Genomic DNA, 27,977 nt, shown 5'->3' on the forward strand with positions numbered 1-27,977 from the left:
CCTCTTAGCATTCTACCAGACCTGGTTTCCATACTCTTCTAGAAGTCATGGGACTCAGCAGAAGAATAACCAGAAAGGATCAAATATCTTTGTCTTATTTCATTTTCTATTAGGTGGGAAACTTCCAGCGACAACTGGCAGAAGCTAAAGAAGACAACTGCAAAGTTACAATCATGCTGGAGAATGTGTTGGCTTCTCACAGTAAGATGCAAGGCGCTCTGGAAAAAGTGCAAATAGAGCTTGGGCGGAGGGATTCAGAGATTGCAGGCCTCAAGAAAGAAAGGTACCAGAGATTATTTTTCTGTCTTTGTACTTGTATTTTTCTGCTGCCTTGTAGTAAAGAACAGTGTGCAGTCAAGAAACAGTCACTTTATATTGATTCCCTTGTGAAAATAAAGTAGTAAAATGGTATTTAAAGAAGTAGCAAATTCAGGAAAATCTGGAATTATAAATAAAAATGATATCCAAAAATTCTCATATTTTGTAGTGATGTAAATAAGTATGTATTCTAGAAATTCATGTGATATATGCTGTTTTATCCTTGCTGTTTTCTACACCATTTATACCTGCCCTTGGGTCTACAGAACGGTAATTGTCAAGATTAAAGCCAAGTGTCTACTTCTGTTTGAATTAATTATCCATTTATTAGTATCCTATTTATTTTAGATGAATCATTCTGAGAACTACTTTTAGCCATGTTTTATAAGTGAACTCCTTTGAATGTTTCAAAAATTACATAATAGTTTCCCTTTTAGGTTAATGAACAAATGGTTTGAGTTTAATCAGACCTCTAAGACATATTGTAATATATTAGTGGTGCATATTGCCTCTATGTTATGGGAGAATGAGTGAGTTTTATATTCTTCATTGTGCTTGTTTTTTTACATATTATGAATCTGTATTACCTCTGAACTTAAAAACAGTCAAGGGGATGGTATTAAAAATAGTTTACTTATTCACAATAAAATTCTAGGTAAAAAACAGAAATCTCAACAGCAAGCCAGTCCATATAGAGGTGATATATTTTTGTACTAGTAATATATATAGTATAAAGTTACCGGCCCATAAGTTAGTCATTAACATGTACTGATAGTTTAATATATAAAGCCAAATTGAATCATAAATGGGGCAAGTTTTTAATCCATAGGAAAATTAGTTTCTTAACCTGAAGCTGAGGCTACTACTTGTCACCTGCCAACTCTCAGATATCCTGATTATCTGTAGCCCGCTACATATGCCATTTGGGCTTCTTGGACGGTGCCCTGTAACTGCCAGTGGTATCATTCCTAGGTGGTACTTTTCTGTGGTCACTCTCCCTGTGCCCTTCATTTATAGGGCTCTAAATCAACAGCGGGTACAGAAGCTGGAAGCAGAAGTGGACCAGTGGCAGGCCAGAATCCTTGTCGTGGATGCCCAGCACAGCAGTGAGGTAGAAGCCAGGTTTTTATAGATGATAATGTTGATATTTTTTATTTTATTGGGATACTGCTATTTTGGAAAAACGGAGTAAAACAATCGGGTAAATTTCCTTTCCATTCAAGTCTGAGTTTTGAACAGCGACATATTTCCAAATGGGAAATGGGTCTGCGATCTTACAGTGAACCATTTATTGGCAAACCAGGACCATAATTATGCCTAACTCTCTTTGTCTTATATGGTCTGCATTCTTTTCATGTATTAATGCATAAGTGAAGTTGAAGGGCTTAGAAAACAACATAACTTTAGTCAGAAGTAGCTAGAGTGATCCCATTAAATAAGGAGGCATGCTCACATGTGTTTATAGGTGTATACACACATGAATATGTATCTACATGTATGCACATATATAAAATAGAGATATTTCCTATAAAAAGCTTTTTCTAGAAGGATATACAAGGAACAGTTGCCAGTTCTTATCTCTCTAGGCAGTGAAACCAGAGGGTCATAGGATCAGGAAGGGGAGTTTAACTGGTTTAAAACTTTAGAAATTAGGATAAATAAGTTGGCTCTATTTTCCAAAACTCTAGTGACCAGTGGAGCATACCCTTCCCATCACCTTCTAAGAGTCTCCTAAGGACTGTCTGTAATAAATTCTCACATATATATTCCAGGCATCTGGAGTCTTTGGTTCTGGTTCCAAATAATTATTGTTTCAAAGTTTAAAGAGTGAATATACAGTGTTATAGACTTCTTGTATCTGTTACAGTGGAATTAAAAATAATCTTCTTTCTTCTCTCTTTCAGATGGAGCCTCTACAAAAAGCTCTAGATGTAGCTAGAGAAGACAACAGGAAACTGGCTATGAGCCTGGAGCAAGCTCTCCAGACAAATAATCAGCTGCAAACAAAGCTTGACCATGTTCAAGAGAAATTGGAAAACAAAGAACTTGAGCGAAAGAATTTGGAAACCTGCAGGTAAGGGCAGTATAGTTGCAGTGAAATTAGGGAAGAGCCTCTGGGAGAGTAAGTTTGGCTAATTCACATAAACCAGTTAAACCCTTTTTCCCTACTTTGAGCTAGTTCTCCCAGCAGAGCCATGTGAAGGAAGCAGGCATAGTTGAGCAGAGCAGATATTAGCTGGCTGGGGTACGCTCCTTTTCAGCTCTTCCCTCATTTAGTGTCGGTCTTCTTCTGTACATGAAGGTTTAAACCAAGTTGGAAGGGACACTTACATGTTTCTGCCAAACCTTTTCTATCAGAAGCTTATGTGTCCTTTAAAAGCATGATTTGGAAAAGGAGAAACAGAAGCATGGATGGGAATAACCCCTCCAGGAGTGGGATAATTCCATTTAAGCAGCTGCTAAACCATTCATTGTTTTCAATTTTGTCCTGAGATTAGTTAGGTCGATCAAGTTCAGGTCAAGCCACTAAAGTTTTTTGTTAAACTGTATCTAGGCAAATAGGATTTAGATATTAATAACATCCCATGAAAATTTATACCCAAGGGAAATGCATTGTTTACATGGATCTTTATTCCTTTCACGTAGTGAACATACTGATACAGCAGACAAGTATAAGCTAAAGCAAAGAAGGTATTTTTCATATTTGTAATCTGTACAAATTTTATATTCTGGTAAAATGTTGCTGGCTCAAGACTACTCAGTATTGGTTAAAACAGGAGTATGTGTTTCACTCTTTTGGGTGGATCTCTTTATATTGAATGACTTTTTGTTTTTTAATGCTGTAGGTAAATGCTTATTTCTTCTTCTGTTAATGAGTTCCAGATCAGTGATTTTTACCCGGTGACTGATCCGCTTCTCATTTGTAAATGACACCTCCTAAGATGTTTTCTAAAGGTGACTTATCATCTCTCTTTTTCAAAACAGAGAACGGATGAGTGAAGAATCCAAAATAGAAGCAGAATTGCATGCTGAACGCATAGATGCTCTAAGAAAGCAGTTTCAAATTGAGAGAGAAACTGCAAAGAAAGCAGCACAACGGGAAGTGACTGAGGTATGGAGGCAAGTGACAAAAGTCTCTCTCTAGGTGAATGCCTTTGAAGAGGAGAACCAGCTACAGGATTTCCAAGAATGGCTACAGTTGTTCTTTGGCTCTTCTAATCCCCCTTTCACCAGCAAGCCAGATACATCTCTATGCTGTTTGTTTGTAAATTAACACACACAAAGTTTCTGATATACAGTTATCTGCCCAATGAAGGAATGCCTTGATGACAGCCTTCCCACTGGAGAATAATAACTGAGTGGGAAAGAGGAAGGAGGAGACTGCCATCTGCTAGACAGATAGCAAATCACCTGTCTCCTCAGTTCACTTAACTAGCATCCATAATGCACCTACCTCCTCCTGAGAGGCACAAGTAAAAACAGCAGAAGATGTGGTCTGTGCTAAATGACCCCTTATTTAATTGTCATCTCCACTCTTTACATGAGACAACTAGGAAGACATCAGAAGATGTTTCTTGGATAGCTAGAAGCTGTGTACAATTTTAAAGGAATTCAAAAGTTAGGCAAAGTTTGTTTTAGGCTGGTTGGGTGATCGAAGAAGAAGGGAACCTTGATGAAATTATACAGGGTTGAGACTGGCAGAGCTGACAGCGCTGCGACACTCTATGTAAGAGGATGAATAAAGCTTAGTTACAAGAATAAATAGGACATGTGAGCAAAGAAAAAGGATTTGCCTCTCTTGATCAGAGCAGAGACTTTAGGAAATTTCTGAGAAAAAGGGGTTAGCTTAGATGAGACCAGCTGGTAGACAGCCTTGACTACCAGAATGTTGGATGGAAAGTATTAGGTAAAAGTAGAGCACTGTAGGTTTCTGAGAAGGCTATGAGCACAATTTTAGGTAGGTTAGTCGATTAGCAGTGGAGAGTAGGTAAGAATGAAGAGAAACTGGAAACATGGAGGCTCAAGGGAACTAGAGCAGTTACTTTGGGCTTCAGATGATTAGAGCCAAGCAAAGTGTTTCTGTTGAAAACAGAGAACAATCAAATCAAAAATCCATTTAATTAATAGAAAATCAGACAGACACTAAGTGTATCATAAGCAAAGGGGAGGGAGTAATTAAAAATAATTCCAAGACGTGGTTGGGGTGGCTGGTCTGTATTTTGCCAAATTTAGCGCATTTAGCAATTGCACTTTACAGTGCACGGTCACAAAATCAGATTCAACTATTTATATGATGCTTTGTAAATTGAAAAAGCACTGTATAAATATTAAAAATATTATAAAAATAATTTCTGTGGGAAACAAAAATGGGCACTGAAATTAAAAGTACCTTTATTCAGAGAGAGTTGTTCAGAATACTTGAAAGTTTAAATCCTTTTAACAGCGATCAGTAAAGATGGTGAACTTGTGCAGGAGAGACCAAGGAACAGTACGAGTGTGATGTCTTGAGCAGTTAGTGGCCGGGGTGGGCTCAGGGTGCACTGTTGAAGACTCCCAGCTCTGCCTCTTATTAGCAACGTGTAAATTTACTATCTGTGCAGATGACTTGACTTCTGAGTCTCAGTTTCCTCAATCAAAATGGAAATCATCACAACTGCTTTCCAGGGTGGTTTTGAGGGTTAGTTTTTAGGGCTTACCCAGTTTTGACAAAGCTGTGATTGAGGTAATGGTGGAATATCTAACAGAAATTTAGTTGGGTGATAATAAAAGACTAACACTGTAGTGTGAGGTTAGGATCTGAGGGAATGAGCTAGTATAAAGAGAAAAGGTAACAAATAATTTTGACTTTTTTCTTTGACATGTTAAATACTTACCAGCCACAGAGAATACCACCCCCCTGTCTTCTCCCTTCTCAGCTGCCGTCTCTTCTTCCTAAAAATCAAGTGGTACTCATTTAAGGGCATATGAGGAGCAGGGGGAACTCTGTAAAATGATTTAAGTAATGTTAAAAGATAAATTGAGGAATAATAAAAGTAAGAGTTTATTTGAACAAAAATCAATTTGAATCAGGCAGTATACAGTTGATTGCAATAGAAGGGCGCTCTGAGGAGTTGTATAAAATGAAAGACTTTTATAGGCAGAGGGGAGCAGGAACAAGGAAGTTATACTAGGCAAAAAAGTAGATTAGTTACTAGTAGCAGAGTTACTTCCTTTAAGGGATGGCAGGGGTCTATCAGGCAGATTACCCAACTAATGCTGATCAGGCGATTCCTGATTGACTGGTTTAAGAGTCCTCTTCTGGGAGAGCCAAAACTAATTAAGTCTCAGTTTGGTGACATAAGGCTTAGCATAAGTGACTTCATTGTGGGCCTGTTGTCTTGTTTTTAATAGTAATCACTATGTTATTTTTCCACTAGACAAGTTTATTAAAATTTCTACACAAAAAGCAATATTAATAAGTATAAACTACGATGTAAACAAGCTACAAGGATATATTGTACAGCACAGGGATATAGCCAGTATTTTATAATAACTGGAGTATAATCTATAAAAAATTTTAATCACTATGTCATACACCTAAAACTAATATAATATCGTAAATCAACTATACCTCAATAGAAAAATAGCAATATTATAAAAATACATGCAAGGATAGTCAATAACTGATAGGTGTATTTACATAAACTGCCATATAATTTATTTTCACTTCTCTGTACATGAGGTCGCAAGTGACAGAAAGAGACGAGCTTAAGCTTTTTTTAAAAAAAAAAGCTTTAAAGCATAGTAATGATCACTGAGCAATTAGTGTGTGCCAGGCTCTATATTCCTTCTCTGCCTCATCTTGTTTAACTGTTACATGAATCCTATGAAGGTAGGCTATTCACATACTTTTCCAATGATGAACCTGAGGCTTAGGGAAGTTAATTATCTGAAGTTACTTGACTAGTGCGTGGTGAAGCTGAGATTTTAACTTCTGTCTGATTCCAACGCCATGCTCTTAGAAAGCAAATGATGAACATACATTTACGTTATCTGTTCTAAGAAAAATTGTGTTCTTTAGTGTTAAAAATTATGAAAATCACTGAGTGTTTCTCCACAAATCTACTTGTTATTATTGCCTCACTTACCCTCCTTTTTAAAATATCTATTTGTTTGGCTGTGCCAGGTCTTAGTTGCGGCACACAGGATCTTTAGCTGTGGCACACAGGATCTAGTTCCCTGACCGGGGATCAAACCCGGGCCCCCTGCATTGGGAGCACAGAGTCTTAGCCACTGGACCACCAGGGAAGTCCCATCACTTAACCTCCTTTTTATTTATTTATTTATTTTTGGCTGTGCTGGGTCTTCGGTTCGTGCGAGGGCTTTCTCCAGTTGCGGCAAGCGGGGGCCACTCTTCATCGCGGTGCGCGGGCCTCTCACTATCGCGGCCTCTCTTGTTGCGGAGCACAGGCTCCAGACGCGCAGGCTCAGTAGTTGTGGCTCACGGGCCCAGCCGCTCCGTGGCATGTGGGATCTTCCCCGACCAGGGCTCGAACCCGTGTCCCCTGCATCAGCAGGCAGATTCTCAACCACTGCGCCACCAGGGAAGCCCTTAACCTCCTTTTTAAAAGAAAGGTCCAAAGAGAACAAAATATAGGGACACAGCTAAACATAAGCTTCTCTTACTGAATGGAAGGTTAAAATGCTCTAATTTTCCCTTTGTATCCCACAGCTGAAGAAGGCCCTTGATGAAGCCAACTTCAGATCAGTGGAAGTATCCCGGAGCAACCGAGAGCTGCGGCAGAAACTTACAGAGTTGGAAAAGATCCTGAACAGCAGCAAGGAGAAAATAAAGAATCAAAAGGCCCAAATTAAGCTCCACTTGTCAGCTAAGGCGAATAATGCTCAGAATATAGAGAGGATGAAGGTTGTATGAGAAACGCTAAATCTCCCCTCACCTCCTTAGTATCTGATGAGGATCCAGGCAGGCAGTGGTGTCTGGGGAAGATGGTTTCAGAGCACTACCACCACCATGTGTTCTCTGGGAATTACAGCCACACCTGGGAAGTGGGCAGATTGCCTGGGGGGAGGTGGGGGGAGACTTTTTTTCCCCCCGCAGAGATACTGCTGCATCAGTGTTTGGTTTCTCATTAGCTGCCAGTGTCACATTCTGGCTCCCCAGCTGTCTCTTCCACAGTGATTGTACAAGACTTTGCTCTTTTGGGGTCAGGGGGCTGGATGGGAAGGAGGGCCCAGCAGGAACTGGTAACTGTGGATCTCATGTGGGAATTCCTTCTGTCAGCCTATAGGCAAAAAGAGCAAGCCAGTTTTTCCACTGATCATCTTACTATGTTATTTCCACATTTACTTTCAGCAAATAGAAACAGAATTGAGGCAAATGGAGCTAATTAAGGATCAATATCAGAAAAAAAACTATGAACAGGTAGATGATTTCCACACACTCTGTTTACCATTCACGTGAAATCCCAAACTTGGACAGGTTCACCAACTGTCTCCCTCTTTGTGCCCTACCAGTCACTGAGTATCCAGAAATTTGTATCTGAAATGACTAACCTACAGAAGGAGATGAAGCTGTTGGCCAAGAGCCAATATGATATGTCAGCACGGAATAAACAGCAAGAGCTGCGACTTGAGGCAGAGTGGAAAAGGAGGCAGGAGCTGGAGCATCGGTGCCAGGTAAAAGGGTTCCTGAGATTGATCTCAAAGATTACCAGCAAAGGCCATGTGCAAAACCCAGCTTGAGGGCACCTAGCTTTTCTAGGCTCTATAGAAGAAGACAAATATACAAGTCATTCATCTTAGCTAAGTCCTTAGGATCATATCTAGGAATGAAGCCTGGAGCTTTGACTATGGCACCTCGTCTTCATGTTCAACTTAATAAAAATGATACTCATTTTTAAAGAACGGCTAAAGCTCACATATGCAAAGTACTAGTTACTAAGTAAGACTTCTGAACTTCATAGTCTTTCAGGAACTTTACACCCCTTGGTTCTTCCCTGTAGCTCAGATACATCTGTTGCTGTTACAGGACTTTAATCTACTCCCAACCTAATGAAAAGCACATTTTATTACAGAAAAGGGACTTCAAGAGACCATCAAGCTCTTGCCTTCCAACAGAGATTGTCTGCTGTGAAAAGTATTCCCCAGTTCTGGAAAGAGATGTTAATTACCTTTTCTCAGGAGAATCTGTAATCATATACACAAATGTATACTGTAGGTTAAACTGAAAATAATAGTTTTTATCTTATACTCTGGTAGCGCCTGGAGTTAGAAAGTACCCCATCATACTTTCATAATTTGGTTGCTCATTATTACAAATTGAAGCTTTTTCTTCCATATATAGTACATTGGGAGTTTGTAAAAATCTTTGTATCACGTTTTCAGGAATTGGAAGAAACTGTTAGACACCTGAAGAAATGTAAAGAGGCAACAGAGAATAAACTGAAAGAAACTAGTATGGAATCAGAACAGGTGAGCCAGACCCACAGACATGAAGACTTAGCCAAGCTTCCTCAGACACAATGACCCTGAAACACAAATCAGTGTAAAATCCTTCAGTAACACAGTTGTCAGGAGTGCAAAAGGCAAGAACCAATACCTTACTTAGTATAGCCTCTGTTATAAAGAATAGTTTTAGATTAAGATTCTGTGTCTTGATGAGACATCATAGAATGCTAAAGCCGTGATTGATAATTGATGAATATTAACTTGGTAGTCCAAGTCCCTGAAATTCCAGAAATCCCTGGAATTGGGATTGACATATATACACTAATATGTATAAAATAGATAACCAATAAGAACCTGCTGTATAATAAATAAAATTCAAAAAAGAGATTCTTAAGCTAAAGGTATCACAGTGACATTGCTGCCAGTTTATCCCTTTTGTAGCCATTAATTACATGATAATATGACTGTCAGAATGGTATATTAAAAGGAATATGGGGGGCAGAGTGAAGATGTTGTACTAGGAGGACGCGGAATTCGCAGTCCTCCTCACAACTAGGGCACCTACCAGGCACCGGTGGGGGACCATGGACACCCTAAGGGGATGGGAGAAACCCCCAGCGACCAGGTAGGACATGGGGCATTGGGGGAGTGAAGGGGGGAGGGAGAAGCAGAGGTGGGATGGGACTGGCACCCGAGGGGGCAGCTGGGGAAAGGAAGGGATCCCATGCCCGAAGGGGGAAATTTGGAGACCACTGGGAGGGCAGAGGATCAAAAGGGAGCAGGGCCAGGTTTCCCCTGCCTACTTGGGCCCCTGGGAGCCTGCTGAGATCCCGGGCCTGTGATCCTCTGCCCACCAAGGCCCCCTCCAGCTGCGCGGGTCCTGAGGGCGTGGGAGGGAGGGAAGGGGGAACAAAGGTAAAGGCCGGACCTGTGGGACCGGCATCCCTGAGGGGTGGCTGGGGGAGGGGAGGAGTTCCTACACCCAGGGGGACCCACCCACGGTTAGGGGTCCAGCAGCAACAGGGGAGACCCTGGAGGAGAAAGTGGGGGAGGGCACAGAGGAATGGAAGGAAACAGGGCCAGCACTCTCCCTGTTGGGCTCCTGGGCCTAATCCTTGGAGCCTCCCTCCTACGGTGCAGAGCCCAAGCCCTGCCCCCACACCCCCATCCAGGGCCCCACCTCTACACTCGAAGACCCCCTCCAAGGCACCGGGCCTAAACCCCACCCACACACCCTCACTCAGGGCCTTACCTCCAAACTCCAGAACTCCACACTCCGGAGGCCCTCCTTTCCTTCCACCCAGGTCCTAAGCAGAGGCCCTGCCCCACACTTGAACATCACCCCACCTAGGCCCCACCCCCAGGGCCTTTTCCTGCTATGGGGGTCCTGAGCCTAGGTCCTGCCCCACCTTAAACCCTGCCCCTGCCTAAGTTCCCCCCCCCCCTAAACCCCCCCCCCCCCAGCCAAGCCCTTTTTTTTTTTCTTTTTTCCTCTTAGATTGGGGTTCTGTTTTACCTTGTTGACTCACTGTTGTTGATTCTCTTATATTTTAATATTTCCTAATCTTTTATTTTTCTAATTTTTTTTTATTCTTTATACTTTGTTATTGTTCTCTCCTTTTGGTTTGTACCACCCCCTTTTTTTTTTTTCTTTTTTCTGTTGTGGTTTTATTTTACCTTGTTGCAGTTGTTTCAATTATAGTTTTATATTTCCTAATATATTTTTTATCTTTCTAATAATTTTATTTTGTTTTTTATTCTTTGATATTGTGCTGCTCTGCTCCTTTTTTTTTTTTTTTTTACCATGCCACAAAGCTTGCTTGCGAGATCTTGGTTCCCAGGCCATAGGTCAGGCCCGAGCTCCTGTGGTGGGAGCTCCAAGTCCACTGGACTAACAGAGAACCTCAGACCCCAGGGAATATTAATGGGAGTGAGGCATCCTGGAGGTCCTCATCTCAGCACCAAGACCTGGCTCTATCCAACTGCCTGCAAACTCCAGTTCTGGACGTAGTAAGACAGGAATACAGCACCACCCATCAAAAAAAAATGAAACAACAACAACAAAAAAATATGTTACAGATGAAGGAGCAAGGAAAAACCTACAAGACCAAATAAGTGAAGATGAAATAGGCAAGCTACCTGAAAAAGAATTCAGAGTAATGATAGTAAAGATGATCCAAAATCTCGGAAACAGAATGGAGAAAATACAAGAAACATTTAACAAGGATCTAGAAGAATTAAAGAGCAAACAAACAAACAAACAATTACTGAAATTAAAAATACTCTAGAAAGAATGAGTAGCGGAATAACTGAGGCAAAAGAATGGATAAGTGAGCTGGAAGATAAGATGGTGGAAATAACTGCCAGGGAGCAGAATAAAGAAAAAAGAATGAAAAGAATTGACGGCAGTCTCAGAGACCTCTGGGACAACATTAAACACACCAACATTCGAAATATAGGGGTCCCAGAAGAAGAAGAGAAAAAGAAAGGGACTCAGAAAATATTTGAAGAGATTATAGTCGAAAACTTCCCTAACATGGGAAATGAAATAGTCAATCAAGTCCAGGAAGCACAGAGAGTACCACACAGGATAAACCCAAAGAGAAACACGCCAAGACACATTAATCAAACTATCAAAAATTAAATACAAGGAAAAATTATTAAAAGCAGCAAAGGAAAAGCAACAAATAACATAGAAGGGAATCCGCATAAGGTTAAGAGCTGATTTTTCAGCAGAAACTCTGCAAGCCAGAAGGGAGTGGCAGAACATAATTAAAGTGGTGAAAGGGAAAAACCTACAACCAAGATTACCCTACCCAGTAAGGATCTCATTCAGATTCCACGGAGAAATTAAAACCTTTACAGATAAGCAAAAGCTAAGAGAATTCAGCACCACCAAACCAGCTTTACAACAAATGCTAAAGGAACTTCTCTAGGCAGGAAACACAAGAGAAGGAACAGACCCACAAAAACAAACCTAAAACAATTAAGAAAATGGTAATAGGAACATATGTATTGATAATTACCTTAAATGTAAATGGATTAAATGCTCCCACCAAAAGACATAGACTGGCTGAATGGATACAAAAACAAGACCCGTATATATGCTGTCTACAAGAGACCCACTTCAGACCTAGGGACACATACAGACTGAAAGTGAGGGGATGGAAAAAGATATTCCATGCAAATGGAAATCAAAAGAAAGCTGGAGTAGCAATTCTCATATCAGACAACATAGACTTTAAAATAAAGACTATTAAAAGAGACAAAGAAGGACACTATATAATGATCAAGGGATCGATCCCAGAGGAAGGTATAACAATTGTAAATATTTATGCACCCAACATTGGAGCACCTCAATACATAAGGCAAATACTAACAGCCATAAAAGGGGAAATCGACAGTAACACAATAATAGTAGGGGACTTTAACACCCCACTTTCACCAATGGACAGATCATCCAAACTGGAAAGAAATAAGGAAACACAAGCTTCAAATGATACATTAAACAAGATGGACTTAATTGATATTTATAGGACATTCCATCCAAAAACAACAGAATACACTTTCTTCTCAAGTGCTCATGGAACACTCAGAATAGATCATATCTTGGGTCACAAATCAAGCCTCAGTAAATTTAAGAAAATTGAAATTGTATCAAGTATCATTTCTGACCACAATGCTATGAGACTAGATATCAATTACAGGAAAAAATCTGTAAGAAATACAAATACATGGAGGCTAAACAATACACAGCTAAATAACCAAGAGATCACTGAAGAAATCAAAGAGGAAATCAAAAAATACCTAGAAACAAATGACAATGAAAACATGATGACCCAAAACCTATGGGATGCAGCAAAAGCAGTTCTAAGAGGGAAGTTTATAGCAATACAATCCTACCTCAAGAAATAAGAAACATCTCAAACAACTTAACCTTACACCTAAAACAATTAGAGAAGGAAGAACAAAATAACCCCAAAGTTAGCAGAAGGAAAGAAATCATAAAGATCAGAAATAAATGAAGAAGAAATGAAGGAAACAATAGCAAAGATCAATAAAACTAAAAGCTGGTTCTTTGAGAAGATAAACAAAATTGATAAACCATTAGCCAGACTCATCAAGAAAAACAGGGAGAAGACTCAAATCAACAGAATTAGAAATGAAAAAGGAGGAGTAACAACTGACACGGCAGAAATACAAAGGACCATGAGAGATTACTACAAGCAGCTAAATGCCAATAAAATGGACAACCTGGAAGAAATGGACAAATTCTTAGAAAAGCACAACCTTTTGAGACTGAACCAGGAAGAAAAAGAAAATATAAACAGACCAATCACAAGCACTGAAATTGAAACTGTGCTTTCAAATCTTCCAACAAACAAAAACCCAGGACCAGATGGCCTCACAGGCGAAATCTATCAAACATTTAGAGAAGAGCCAACACCCATCCTTCTCAAACTCTTTCAAAATACAGCGGAGCGAGCAACACTCCCAAAATACAGCGGAGCGAGCAACACTCCCAAACTCATTCTACAAGGCCACCATCGCCCTGATACCAAAACCAGGCAAGGATGTCACAAAAAAAACTACAGGCCAATATCTCTGATGAACATAGACGCAAAAATCCTCAACAAAATACTAGCAAACAAACAGAATCCAACAGCACATTAAAAGGATCATAGGCCATGATCAAGTAGGGTTTGTCCCAGGAATGCAAGAATTCTTCAGTATACCCAAATCAATCAATGTGATACACCACATTAACAAATTGAAGGATAAGAACCATATGATAATCTCAGTAGATGCAGAAAAAGCTTTTGACAAAATTCAACACCCATTTATGATAAAAACCCTCCAGAAAGTAGGCATAGAGGGAACTTACCTCAACATAATAAAGGCCATATATGACAAACCCACTGCCAACATTGTCCTCAATGGTGAAAAACTGAAACCATTTCCTCTAAGATCAGGAACAAGACAAGGTTGCCCACTCTTACCACTATTATTCAGCATAGTTTTGGAAGTTTTAGCCACAGCAATCAGAGAAGAAAAAGAAATAAAAGGAATGCAAATCGAAAAAGAAGAAGTAAAACTGTCACTGTTTGCAGATGACATGATACTATACATAGAGAATCCTAAAGATGCTACCAGAAAACTACTAGAGCTAATCAATGAATTTGGTAAAGTAGCAGGATACAAAATTAATGCACAGAAATCTCTTGCATTCCTATATACTAAGGATGAAAAATCTGAAAGAGAAATTAAGGAAACACTCCCATTTACCATTGCAACAAAAAGAATAAAATATCTAGGAAGAAACCTACCTAAGGAGACAAAAGACCTGTATGCAGAAAACTATAAGACACTGATGAAAGAAGTTAAAGATGATACAAACAGATGGAGAGGTATACCATGTTCTTGGATTGGAAGAATCAACATTTGTGAATATGACTATACTACCCAAAGCAACCTACAAATTTCACAATTTGTATGGAAACACAAAAGACCCCGAATAGCCAAAGCAATCTTGAGAAAGAAAGACGGAGCTGGAGGAATCAAGCTCCCAGACTTCAGACTATACTACAAAGCTACAGTTATCAAGACAGTATGGTACTGGCACAAAAACAGAAATATAGATCAATGGAACAGGATAGAAAGCCCAGAGATAAACCCACGGACATATGGTCACCTTATTTTTGATAAAGGAGGCAAGAATGAATATACAATGGATAAAAGACAGCCTCTTCAATAAGTGGTGCTGGCAAAACTGGAGAGCTACATGTAAAAAAATGAAATTAGAACACTACCTAACACCATACACAAAAATAAACTCAAAATGGATTAAAGACCTAAATGTAAGGCCAGACACCATCAAACTCTTAGAGGAAAACATAGGCAGAACACTCTATGACATAAATCACAGCAAGATCCTTTTTGACCCACCTCCTAGAGAAATGGAAATAAAAACAAAAATAAACAAATGGGACCTAACGAAACTTCAAAGCTTTTGCACAACAAAGGAAACCATAAACAAGATGAAAAGACAACCCTCAGAATGGGAGAAAATATTTGCAAATGAAGCAACTGACAAGGGATTAATCTCCAAAATTTACAAGTGGCTCATGCAGCTCAATATCAAAAAAACAGAAAACCCAATCCAAAAATGGGCAGAAGACCTAAAGAGACATTTCTCCAAAGAAGATACAGATGGCCGACAAACACATGAAAAGGTGCTCAACGTCACTAATCATTAGAGAAATGCAAATCAAAACTACAATGAGGTATCACCTCACACCAGTCAGAATGGCCATCATCAAAAAATCTACAAACAATAAATGCTGGAGAGGGTGTGGAAAAAAGGGAACCCTCTTGCACTGTTGGTGGGAATGTAAATTAATACAGCCACTATAGAGAACAGTATGGAGGTTCCTTAAAAAACTATAAATAGAACTACCATACAACCCAGCAATCCCACTACTGGGCATATACCCTGAGAAAACCATAATTCAAAAAGAGTCAGGTACCACAATGTTCATTGCAGCTCTATTTACAATAACCAGGACATGGAAACAACCTAAGTGTCCATCAACAGATGAATGGATAAAGAAGATGTGGCACATATATACAATGGAATATTACTCAGCCATAAAAAGAAACGAAATTGAGTTATTTGTAGTGAGGTGGATGGACCTAGAGTCTGTCATACAGAGTGAAGTAAGTCAGAAAGAGAAAAACAAATACCGTATGCTAACACATATATATGGAATCTAAAAAAAAAAAAAAAAAGGTTATGAAGAACCTAGGGGCAAGACAGGAATAAAGACACAGACCTACTATAGAATGGACTTGAGGATACAGGGAGGGGGAACAGTAAGCTGGGACAAAGTGAGAGAGTGTCATGGACATATATACACTACCAAACGTCAAATAGATAGCTAGTGGGAAGCAGCCGCGTAGCACAGGGAGATCAGCTCAGTGCTTTGTGACCACCTAGAGGGGTGGGATAAGGAGGGTGGGAGGTAGGGAGACGCAAGAGGGAAGAGATATGGGGACATATGTATATGTATAACGGATTCACTTTGTTATAAAGCAGAACCTAACACACCATTGTAAAGCAATTATACTCCAATAAAGATGTTAAAAATAATTAATTAATTAATTAAATAAAAGGAATATGGACTCCTCTCTTGTGAGTTTGCCAACAATGACACTTACTGGGCCCTTAAGGAAGTTACATTTACTTTCTGTAACTCATCAGTTACCAGTTCCATAATAGTCAGGAAGTTATTACCTACCACTGTTACTCTGATAGATCGCTTGGAGTAAGTTTCAATAAATGTTGGCTGCATTCTCAAGAGGAGACATGACGTACAATGAATGTCATTTCAAGCATCTTTCCCTCCACTTCTGATAAAGAGAAAAGTGGGGTTTGGTTTGGGGGTGGATGGGAGTGTGTCTGTCATCAGGATGCACAAACAGACCTGGAAAATACTTTAGCTTTGTAGCTTTCTAAAAGTTAAATGACAAGCAGAGCTCTAGTTTCTTATCTCACTATTTTGTACCCACACTGTGACCTGGTTAATATGGGACAAGTACATAGTAGCACAAATTTATAAAGGACCTATTATATGGCTGGTGCTGTGCTAGGTGATGGAGATACAGGGTGAATAAGCCAGACGAAGCCCCTGCTCTCATCGAACTTGCCTTCTCCCAAGCAAGAGAGAAATAGACTAGTCTCTGAGACCTCAGAGTCAAAACATGAAAATGCTGTCCAAGAAACATAAATAATCAAAGGGGGAAAACCAGTCATTTTACTTTTTATTCTAGAGGATATGTTCTACAGCTATTTTGAAGCAACCTTTATATATAATAAAAACCTGCTGGCTCTACCTTCAAAATATCAAAATATCCCAAATACGTAGAAAAGTGCCAGGCACATATAGGCACTCAATAAATATTTGTCAAGTAAATACTGATTCTAGATCATCTTCAAAGGCAGACTATTAGAGGGACTGTTTTCAAGTCTAACAGATCATTTGGAAGTTTGTGCTTAGGAGCTAAAGTATAAAATATTTTGATAAAGGAAATAAAAAGGATACCATTTACACTAAGCTGGTCCAGTGTTTTTACTAATTCATTCTATTACTTTTATAAAGCACAGCAGGAAAATCTAGGCTTTACAGGTCAGGGACTTTGGAGAAGTGTTTAGTCTTAGAGAACAGAACTCAAAGTGTGGTTTGAACTACCATATGAATTTTCAATGCCATCTTGTACTTTCACTCTTAACTTTCTCCTGAGCCCTCTCACCTCAGTTCACATCCAGGAAATATTAACAAATGCATGAAAATCAGCAGGTTTGCATTCATTCTTTAACTCCATATTCAGAAATTTTTCTCTCTTCTATAGGAGGATGTGTATTATGCAAACAGGTTGCAAAGACCATGCAGTTAGAATTTGAGTCTTTTAATATCTAGGTAAAGTCTCTTGAACTGGCAACTATAGGAAGAAAACTTCCAGTTTAACTAATATGAAGCCCATTTGCTAACTGTGGGGGGAAATAAAGCTTTTAAATTATACAATGTAAAAAGAAAGAGTCTCTTGAACTAATACACAAAAAGATTAAGTGTTCCTTTGTTGTAAATTTTAATGAGAACATTTGTATGTGCAGGTATCAGCTAACCTGGAAGAAGCTCAGCGCTGGTTTAAGTGCAGACTTGATGGCCTACAACTTGAGCTGACCAAAAACCGGTTGCAGAGGGAAGACAGGTGGCGGGAAGAGGTAGAATATTTGGATGTCTTAAGCAATTCTGGATTTGTTCCTTCTCAGATTTCTAATTACACAAGTTCTCTCTTCATCCAGCTACTCTCCACTAATCTGTAGATTTCTTTAAACTACTGTTTGGAAAACCAATGAACCGAATTTCTTTCTTAAAAGTTCTACCTCTCCCAAGCTGGTCTAGTTTAGAACCACCTATCTTGAAAAAAAATGACATCCATAAAGACAAAATAGGTCCTCAGCTCTGCAGTTAGTTTCTAACAGTTTGGGGTGTGTTTCCTTTCCACAGGACCAAGATAAAAGGCACAACGGCATATCCAATCAGTCTGCTCTACATCGATGGGAGAATAAACAGAATCTTAGACTTGTGCCCAAGAAGTGTCATTCTGAACTAAAGAGAAAGTGGTGTCCTTGACAGAGGAGCTTCTTCACTTAGAACAGCTACATCACCCTGATTCCCTGAGCCCAGCAACTAGGGCTGGGCTGTTTCCACCGTCATCAGGACATGAAGTCTTTGATGTGGACTAGAGATTTTGGACCTGAGTTTATCCTTTTATGAACTCTTTGATATCAATACGGAACCACCCCATCTTTTTTGTCCCTTTCCCCATTTTCGACCCAATAAATTTATATTAATGTGTTGTATAATAGGAGATGCTGTTGCATGATACTTGGCTATTGTTCTAAGTAAATTTTATCAAAAATCATTTAATGAGGTACTGGATGATTTGGCAACTAAGTGATATGATACTTTATTTCAGTGAAATGTCCTAGTGTAACATTTAGTAGATAATCCCTGGAAATACTACGAGCACCTGAAAAGTGGTAAAAACTCTCCCACTGTCTAGTAAACATATACCCTTCTATGCTGGGTAATTACTAGCACGCCTTTTATAAGACCATATCTCTATTCGTATATAAGATATCTCAGAGGTTGTATTTGCAGCTTCCTTGGACATTTACGAAGAAGTTTATTCAACTCTGTTCCAGGAGATTATGCCTGACCGATGTAGCGCTCTCCCTTACTATAGTAAGCAATAAATTCAGCTTTATCTTCTCACTTCAGATTAAGTAATCCAGATTTAAAGTGTGTAAACAGCTGGCATAATACCTGGCTTAACTGATGCTCAAGTAGTATGCTGCTGATAATAGTATTAGGACCTAAATCAAGTGAGCAATTATAAAATTAGAGAGAATATCAAATATAAGACTCTCAGAGGTTGATGAGCCCACCACTCAATATCTAATATAAAAACAACACAGCTGGGGACTTCCCTGGTGGCGCAGTGTTTAAGAATCCACCTACCAATGTAGGGGACATGGGTTCAATCCCTGGTCCAGGAAGATCCCACATGCCGCAGAGCAACTAAGCCCATGTGCCACAACTACTGAAGCCTGTGCTCTAGGGCCTGCGTGCTGCAACTACTGAAGCCCACGCGCCTAGAGCCCATGCTCTGCAACAAGAGAAGCCACCACAATGAGAAGCCCACGCACTGCAACAAAGAGGAGCCCCTGCTCTCCGCAACTAGAGAAAGCCCACACGCAGCAATGAATACCCAATGCAGCCCAAAATAAATAAATAAAATAAAATAGAACAAAATACTAAAAAATAAAAAAACACAGCTGAATTTATTGCTTACTGTGGTAGGGGAGAGATAAGTTAGTCAGACAGTGGCCTCCCTGATCAGAGCAAACTGCTGATCTTACATAGGGTTTTGAGGAAGCATGGAGTTGAAGCATTGGAAGAGTGTCAGAGGTTTAAGTGGGTTGACATCATCTGTAGATGTTTAGTACTTGAGTGAGACTATTGTTGATTAATTGACATTCAGAGGCAAGTTTCCTGGAGGGCATCCATTTCTGTGTCTGACTTCCAGGAGTGAGGGACTCACTGATTGGCAGGCTGGTAAAAGCCTCCTTAAGTTGTCTAACTCCTATAGTATTTATCCCTTTGGACTCTTTATAAGGAGGTATTGTCAACTTGATGGTATTGGGGAGTCAGAATCTTGAAACAGCCTAAGAGCCCCATAGAACAATTAACCTTGGTCCTGGGGTGGCACTGAAAACCTTGGTCCTGAATTATGCATAGGAACAAAGATCCCAGTTGCTGCACAGGAGAGATGATCAATCTTAATGGGCTGCAAATGAGTGTTGTCATGACCGTCACATGCCAAGAATATTAATATCCTCATCCAGAACAAGAGGAGAATTATAATGTTAGATTGGTGATCATTTCTAGTCAAGATTATAGTTAAAACAGCCTATTTAGTGTGATGATTTGTTAAAGTATTTCTATGATACTTTAGAAGTGTTTCTATAGTACATTTAGAGTGTCTATCATATATACTAGCTTCTATTGTGACCCTCTACTTTCATTTGAAGTAACAAAAAAAGACAAAATATGAAACAATGGTTTTTAAGAGACTGGACATCAAGCAACAAAGCAGTCTCATCCCTGAGAGAAAGGGAACAAGTGAGGTGAGCCCTACTGTTGCCTCAACTTACAGCCTTGAGGGAGTTCAGGCTATGATGCAAGGAGTGGAAATCAGGATGGGTTCCCTGGGTTAAGGAATGAGAATTGAGAGTCCAGGGAGACAGGCTGCAAGCGTTCCAGGACAGAGTATGGGAGAGGAGAGAGCTGCACAGAGGAGCATCTCAGAGATGTCCACAAGGTCCTGAGTATTGAGCTGGGTACTGGTCAGCACATGCCTTTGAGGAATCTACCTAAGGCTGGAGAAAAAACCATCCAAAAGGGTTAGAAGTGACAGTGCCCAGCATGCACATGCATGCACACACGCACGCACACGCGCACGCACACACACACACACACACACACACACACAGTACCAGTTCTCACCAGCCAGAATTGGAAACCTTGTGATTTATGGGCACTGGGTAGTATACAACAGGGCCTTGCCTCAGTAGTAGCGAATAGTGAGCCCTGGAGTCAACACAGCTCTGCTCCTAACACGTCTTAACAGCATGGCCCCAAATGACCCATTTCCAAGTAACTGTGTTCCAAAACAGAGCTTAAGAATATTCAGAAGAATACAAAAAATATGGTACCCATCAAGGTAGAATCACGATTTCTGGCAAAATTATCAGGCATGCAAAGAAGCAGGAAAATAGGGCCCATAATGAGAAAATCAAAATTGACCCAGAACTAACACAAACATTAGAGTTGACAGGCAAGGACATTAAAACAATTATTGTAACTATTCTGTATATTCAAAGAATATTATACCAGTAGATGGTAATATGAGAAAAAGAAAGTGGCAATAGTTTATAATTATTTAGTTAACTAGTAGAAAAATGATGAGTGATTTCCTTTAGCAATAGAGATTTACTGCATGTGGTAACATCAGATTTAAAGGTGAGCCTAACACAAGATCTGAAGATGCTTTGACTAATTTCTTGAAGACTGTAATTGTTCTGAAGCAAGGAAACTAAGCCATGGCTTCTACTGATTTAAGGGACAGGCAATGCCATGTTTTTAACACCCCTAGAGCACGGCCTAACCTTTTCATGTTAGTACAAAAATAGATTTATGAAAATCTAGGAAGAATCAATCTGAACTCTAATTGACTTTGCTCCAGTTAGCCTGTCTGTAAAGTATTTTACCCTTGGGGATTCTGAGACCATAGCTATTTCTTTGGTAATTTTTTGGTCAGCTTTATTGAGGTATAACTGACATTAAATTATAAGATATTTAAAGTATACATTGTAATAATTTGATATACACTGTGAAAGATTCTTCTCATCTTGCTAATTAACACATCCATCACCTCACATCTTTTTAAAAAATATTTGGTGACAGCATTTAATTTCTACTCTGTTAGTAAATTTTAGTTATACAAGACAGTATTTTCAACCACAATCATCATGTTATACATTATCTTATAACTGAAAGTTTGTACCCTTTTCCCAACTGCTTCCTATTTCCTCTACCTCCCAACCCCTGTAAATCACTTTTCTAATCTCTGTTTCTATGAGTTTGACCTTTTTTTGGGGATTCCACATGTAAGTATCTTTGGTAATTCCTTGAGTCATTTCTTTAGACTAGTGTATTCTAATGTCACATCAGCTATAATCTGATAATATGAAAGGGCTGCAGTATATTTTCTCTGGAAGTTGATCCTGCCTATTAAATCTGTAGGTGCCACAAAGAATAAAGGAATATTTCTCCAACAGAGATCCCAAAGTATCAGATATGGGTTGAGACTTAGAATTGTTGTAAATTCTCAGTTTTTAGAGTGGTTCTAGTAGACCAAATCAAGTTTATTTTAGGGTGGTTCTAGTAGACCAAATCAAATAAAGTTTATTTCTTCTCAAGCTTCTATGATTACTATACATTTTCAAATTCTTCATCATCTTTTATCATGTCAGTCATTTTTACATTAAGACAAAATTCTTCTCTCTGTCTCTCACTCTCACTGTAAGTCATTTTGCTTTTTAGACAACTTCAAAACTCATCTGAGGATCTGATGTTCCAGAGTAGCAGGATTAAGGGTAGAGAACACTAATATCAACAAGAATGCTACATTGTTCCACTTGGGAGTTTAGAGGAAGGACGAGGAACTGTTGTGGACTCAGGTCTCCCTCAGAGCGGCCATGATTAGACAGATTTTGGATTGTCCTTCAGCTTCTTAGCCAGTATTGAACAACTGTTATTTCAGTGCTCCTTTCACTTGCACTATTCTCCTGGCTTCTTTACCTACAAGCTTCCAATTCTTAACAGAAGACCTTTTGGTCTAGTTTTTATCTCAGGGGTCAATTTTATCTAGAGAGCCATAGCTTGTTTACTCTCTAAGCCTCTCTAAAAACATCTGGCCACATATTATATATTTTCTAAAAATAGTTTCACATTTCAATTTTTTTTCTTAATAAGTTTCCTGGTTTATATTTGAGCCTGTTAACAAAAAGGGAGGACTAGTCCTCCTTTACTTCAGCTGTGGGGTCTACGCCAGAATACTTTTGAAAAAAGCGGAGATTTTCTAAGAAATTTGACTATTTGATAATATTTGACATCTCTCTTCTCAAGAGTGTTTATTCTGGGCTTTTATCTCTGGTGATCTCTCACTTCATTGAGCGAGATGGCTCTAGGGTGGCACCGCACTATAATATTTTCTCCACCTTGGATTTCCTTGGGCAATAGGGACTCTGTAAACCATTTGCTAATGTAATCCCTTTTCTAAATGGTCAGAAACGATGAACAATATATAGAAGACTAAAACAGACTGGAATATTTCCTGATTACCAACCCCAGCAGAGTGTTTTTCTTTTCTTATATAGTTCTAATAAGAGGTCAGGATTGAGTCTCATTGGAAGGATTGGTTCCATTCCACCCTCAACCAATCACTGTGACTTGAAAGATGAATTATATACTGACTGGTTAGGTCTCTATGTGAGATGTGTCCATCTCTGAAACTGAGGGTGGTCCCCAAAGGAAATCTAAATGATATTTCCAGAAGAAAGGGGAAATGGAGGTGGACCAGATCAAAACCACAGATGTCAAAAGTTTGTAAGTGGAGAAAATACACCAAGGTCACTAGTGAACTTCATTTACACTGCAGCCAGAGAGCTTTGAGTAGCGGATAGGGTCCTCATACTGACACTCGTTTTCCTCCAGAGCACTAACGGACAGCCACAAGCTGTCAAGTTCTTCCTGAAGCTTTTAAAACTATTTCGTTAGTAATCTAGGTATAGGGGCTTTCAGGTAACTAAAGACATGGCAGCTACTTAGCTGTCTGCCTCCTAATATTCCCTTCACAAGCAATATGAAACAAGAAAGAAAAAGTAAATTCTACACAAAACCATACTCTATATAACTCGAAGGCAGATAATGTCAAATCTTCAAAATAAGTAAAATGAGGGGAAAAAAAAAATCACCAAATCCCCATGCATGGCTCTCTCACACTTCTGCCCCACCTCCCTCAATAAAAGGCTCTGTGGCAGACAAAGGTAGACCAAAATAACTGCAGTGAAGACAGAAAAAGGAAACAAGGGAAGGAGTCTAAGGTTGATCTGGAACTGCCACCACAAAGACTAAATGCACCCTAAATCTGGAAATACTAAAAAGTGTCCAGGCAGATCAGAGCATGAACTACAGGAAAGGAACTTCAAAGTACATACATGATTTAAAAGGTACAGGCATGATTTAAGGGGGCAGTCATCAAAATGCATAGTTTCTGGAGGAGTAAAAACAAAAAAAAGGCAAAAGGGAGAAGCCCTCTTTCGAAATTGTTAAGGGGAAAGAGAAAAAAGGAAAATTTTAGGGCCAGTAAGAAAAAAGAGAAGCATAAAATACCATACCTGTGAACAAGAGGAAAGTTAAGTCCGTACAGAGCTACTGCAGAAATTCAGGAAGTGAAATTCCCTACATTTCAACTGAGGAAAATTTCCAATAAACATTCATGAAGGAGAAGACACGAAAAGTGAACATTCCAAACAAATGTATTTCAGACAAACTTTTGAGGACACAATAAACCACTGGGAAACAAATTCAAAAACTGAGACCAGAAATGGACAAAAATCAGAAGTAAAAGGAGAGTTGTTTAAACTCAGGAAAGAAATGGAAGAAAAAGACAAAATTGTCTCAGAAATGAGGAATAAGTTACAAGATGCTCAAGGGAGAACAGATTTGGATGAAAATAACAGTCATTGAAGAAAGGCAGGAAAACAACCAAGAAAATGAAAATTGTATAAAGAAGGTCAGAGAAAATGTAAATGGAATGGAAAATAGGCAAAGAAGGAATAAAATCATGTTATTGGAGGCCCTGAAGAAGAAAAAACAGTAGAATAGAAGTAATATTTTAACCTACAGCCCAAGCACACTTTCCAAAAATAGAAAAAAAAATGTATATCTGAATCTACATTATAAGGACTCTGCGGGTACCCTGGGAAAAACTGATCAACTCTGAGACATATTCTAATAAAACTATTAGATTTCAAAGACAAAATGTTATCAAAGTCTACAGGCAAAAAGATCAAATAACTTAAAAGGCAAAAGAAACTGGCAACAGTCATTTAAAAACCAACACACCAAGCAAAGCAACAGTGCAGCAGCGTGGTAGGCAGAATTCTAAGGCCCTGAGATTTCCTGCACTCAGATATGCATGCCTACACCATCCCTGGGACTGTGAAAATGGATTTTACTCATGATTCAATTATATGTTACAATTGACTTTAAGAAAGAAGAGTATCCTGGTCTAATCACGTGAGTCTTTTAAAAACTGTTTTCCCCACCTGGTTACAGAAGGGGAATTCAGAGATTTGAAGCACAAGATTTCATGTGCCCTTGCTGGCTTGAAGATGGAGAAGGCCACATGGCAAAGAATGCAGGTGTCCTCTAGGAGCTGAGAGCAGCCCCCGGCTGAAAACCAGCAAGGAAATGTTGACCTCAGTCCTAAAACTGCAAAAACCTGAATTCTGCCAACAACCAGGTTGAGCTTCAAAGCAAATTCTTCCCTAGACCTCCAGAGAGAAGCACAGCCTTGCTGATACCTTGCTTTCAGCCTGTGAAACCCTGAGTGAGACTCCAGCCTCACTTTGTCTGTATTCCTGATGCACAGAAACTATGAAATAATAAGTGTGTATTATTTTAAGGGTTTAAGGTAGCAGCAATAAAAAGTTAATACAAGTAGCGTTTTTTTAAAACTCTAAGAATGTGTTAAAAAAAAAAACACCTCAAAGAATGTGTGTGAACCAAGGATTTTATATCCAGCTACATTGTCCTTCAAATATCAAGACTAGGGGTCTGGGCAAGATGGCGGAAGAGTAAGACGCAGAGATCACCTTCCTTCCCACAGATACAGTAGAAATACATCTACACGTGGAACTGCTCCTATAGAACACCCACTGAACGCTGGCAGAAGACGTCAGACCTCCCAAAAGGCAAGAAAATCCCCACGTACTTGGGTAGGGCAAAAGAAAAAAGAAATAACAGAGACAAAAGAATAGGGACGGGACCTGCACCAGTGGGAGGGAGCTGTGAAGGAGGAAAGGTGTCCACGCACTAGGAAGCCCCTTCGCGGGAGGAGACTGCGGGTGGCGGAGTGGGGAAGCTTCGGAGCCACCAAGGAGAGCGCAGCCACAGGGGTGCGGAGGGCAAAGCGGAGAGATTCCCACACGGAGGATCAGTGCCGACCAGCACTCACCAGCCCGAGAGGCTTGTCTGCTCACCCGCTGGGGTGGACGGGGGCTGGGAGCTGAGGCTCGGGCTTCGGTCGGATCGCAGGGAGAGGACTGGGGCTGGCGGCATGAACACAGCCTGAAGGGGTTAGCGCACCACAGCTAGCCGGGAGGGAGCCCAAGAAAAAGTCTGCAGCTGCCGAAGAGGCAAGAGACTTTTTCTTGCCTCTTTGTTTCGTGGCGTGCAAGGAGAGGGGACTCAGAGTGCTGCCTAAATGAACTCCAGAGACGGGTGCGAGCTGCGGCTATCAGCGCAGACCCCAGAGACGGGCGCGAGCCGCGGCTATCAGCGCGGTCCCCAGAGACGGGCAGGAGACGCTAAGGCTGCTGCTGCCACCACCAGGAAGCCTGTGTGCGAGCACAGGTCACTATCCACACCTCCCCTCCCGGGAGCCGGTGCAGCCCGCCACTGCCAGGGTCCCGTGATCCAGGGACAACTTCCCCGGGAGAAAGCACGGCGCGCCTCAGGCTGCTGCAACGTCATGCCGGCCTCTGTCGCCGCAGGCTTGCCCCGCATCCGTACTCCTCCCTCCCCCCCCGCCTAGTGAGCCAGAGCCCCCGAAGCAGCTGCTCCTTTAACCCCGTTCTGTCTGGGCGGGGAACAGACGCCCTCAGGCGACCTACATGCAGAGGCGGGTCCAAATCCAAAGCTGAACCCCGGGAGCTGTACGAACAAAGAAGAGAAAGGGAAAGCTCTCCCAGCAGCCTCAGAAGCAGCGGATTAAAGCTCCACAAACAAGTTGATGTGCCTGCATCTGTTGAATACCTGAATAGACAACGAATCATCCCAAATTCAGGAGGTGGACTTGGGAGCAGGATATATTAATTTTTCCCCTTTTCCTTTTTTTGTGTGTATATGTGTATGCTTCTGGGTGAGATTTTGTCTGTATAGCTTTGCTTTATAATAGCTTTATTTTACTTCATTATATTTTATCCTCTTTCTTTCTTTCTTTCTATTTTTTTCTCACTTTTATTGTGAGCCATGTGGATGAAAGGCTCTTGGTGCTCCAGCCAGGCATCAGGGCTGTGCCTCTGAGGTGGGAGAGCCAAGTTCAGGACACTGGTCCACAAGAGACCTCCCAGCTCCACGTACTACCAAATGGCGAAAACCTCTCAGAGATGTCCATCTCAACACCAAGACCCAGCTACACTCAACGACCAGCAAGCTATAGTGCTGGACACCCTATGCCAAACAACTAGCAAGACAGGAACACAGTCCCATCCATTAGCAGAGAGGCTGCCTAAAATCATAATAAGGCCACAGACACCCCAAAACACACCACCAGACGTGGACGTGCCCACCAGAAAGACAAGATCCAACATCATCCACCAGAACATAGGCACTAGTCCCCTCCACCAGGAAGCCTACACAACCCACTGAACCAACCTTAGCCACTGGGGACTGATACCAAAAACAACGGGAACTACGAACCTGCAGCCTGTGAAAAGGAGACCCCAAACACAGTAAGATAAGCAAAATGAGAAGACAAAAAAACACACAGCAGGTAAAGGAGCAGGGTCAAAACACACCAGACCTAACAAATGAAGAGGAAATAGGCAGTCTGCCTGAAAAAGAATTCAGAATAATGATAGTAAAGATGATCCAAAATCTTGGAAATAGAATAGACAAAATGCAAGAAACATTTAACAAGGACATAGAAGAACTAAAGAGGAACCAAGCAGCGATGAAAAACACAATAAATGAAATTAAAAATACTCTAGACGGGATCAATAGCAGAATAACTGAGGCAGAAGAACGGATAAGTGACCTGGAAGATAAAATGGTGGAAATAACTACTGCAGAGCAGAATAAAGAGAAAAGAATGAAAAGAACTGAGGACAGTCTCAGAGACCTCTGGGACAACATTAAACGCACCAACATTCGAATTATAGGGGTCCCAGAAGAAGAAGAGAAAAAGAAAGGGACTGAGAAAATATTTGAAGAGATTATAGTTGAAAACATCCCTAATATGGGAAAGGAAATAGTTAATCACGTCCTGGAAGCACAGAGAGTCCCATACAGGATAAATCCAAGGAGAAACACGCCAAGACACATATTAATCAAACTATCAAAAATTAAATATAAAAAAACATATTAAAAGCAGCAAGGGAAAAACAACAAATAACACACAAGGGAATCCCCATAAGGTTAACAGCTGATCGTTCAGCAGAAACTCTGCAAGCCAGAAGGGAGTGGCAGGATATACTTAAAGTGATGAAGGAGAAAAACCTACAACCAAGATTA

General features: G+C 40.3%; 1 protein-coding gene across 1 annotated transcript in view; it reads left to right on the forward strand.

The window, feature by feature from the left end:
* The window catches only part of CCDC150 (coiled-coil domain containing 150), a 107,030-nt gene extending 88,837 nt beyond the window's left edge, over window positions 1–18,193 (forward strand). The window contains exons 18-27 of the mRNA XM_036858122.1: window positions 114–283; window positions 1,336–1,429; window positions 2,223–2,392; window positions 3,304–3,430; window positions 7,031–7,225; window positions 7,673–7,741; window positions 7,834–7,995; window positions 8,704–8,790; window positions 17,438–17,548; window positions 17,835–18,193. Coding sequence (XP_036714017.1) covers window positions 114–283; window positions 1,336–1,429; window positions 2,223–2,392; window positions 3,304–3,430; window positions 7,031–7,225; window positions 7,673–7,741; window positions 7,834–7,995; window positions 8,704–8,790; window positions 17,438–17,548; window positions 17,835–17,960 — 1,311 coding nt within the window. The 3' untranslated portion in view covers window positions 17,961–18,193. The remainder of the gene's footprint in view (window positions 1–113; window positions 284–1,335; window positions 1,430–2,222; window positions 2,393–3,303; window positions 3,431–7,030; window positions 7,226–7,672; window positions 7,742–7,833; window positions 7,996–8,703; window positions 8,791–17,437; window positions 17,549–17,834) is intronic.
* The last annotated feature ends 9,784 nt before the right edge of the window (window positions 18,194–27,977 follow it).

This window comes from Balaenoptera musculus, chromosome 7, assembly GCF_009873245.2.
Source record: "Balaenoptera musculus isolate JJ_BM4_2016_0621 chromosome 7, mBalMus1.pri.v3, whole genome shotgun sequence".
Classification (NCBI taxonomy): domain Eukaryota; kingdom Metazoa; phylum Chordata; class Mammalia; order Artiodactyla; family Balaenopteridae; genus Balaenoptera; species Balaenoptera musculus.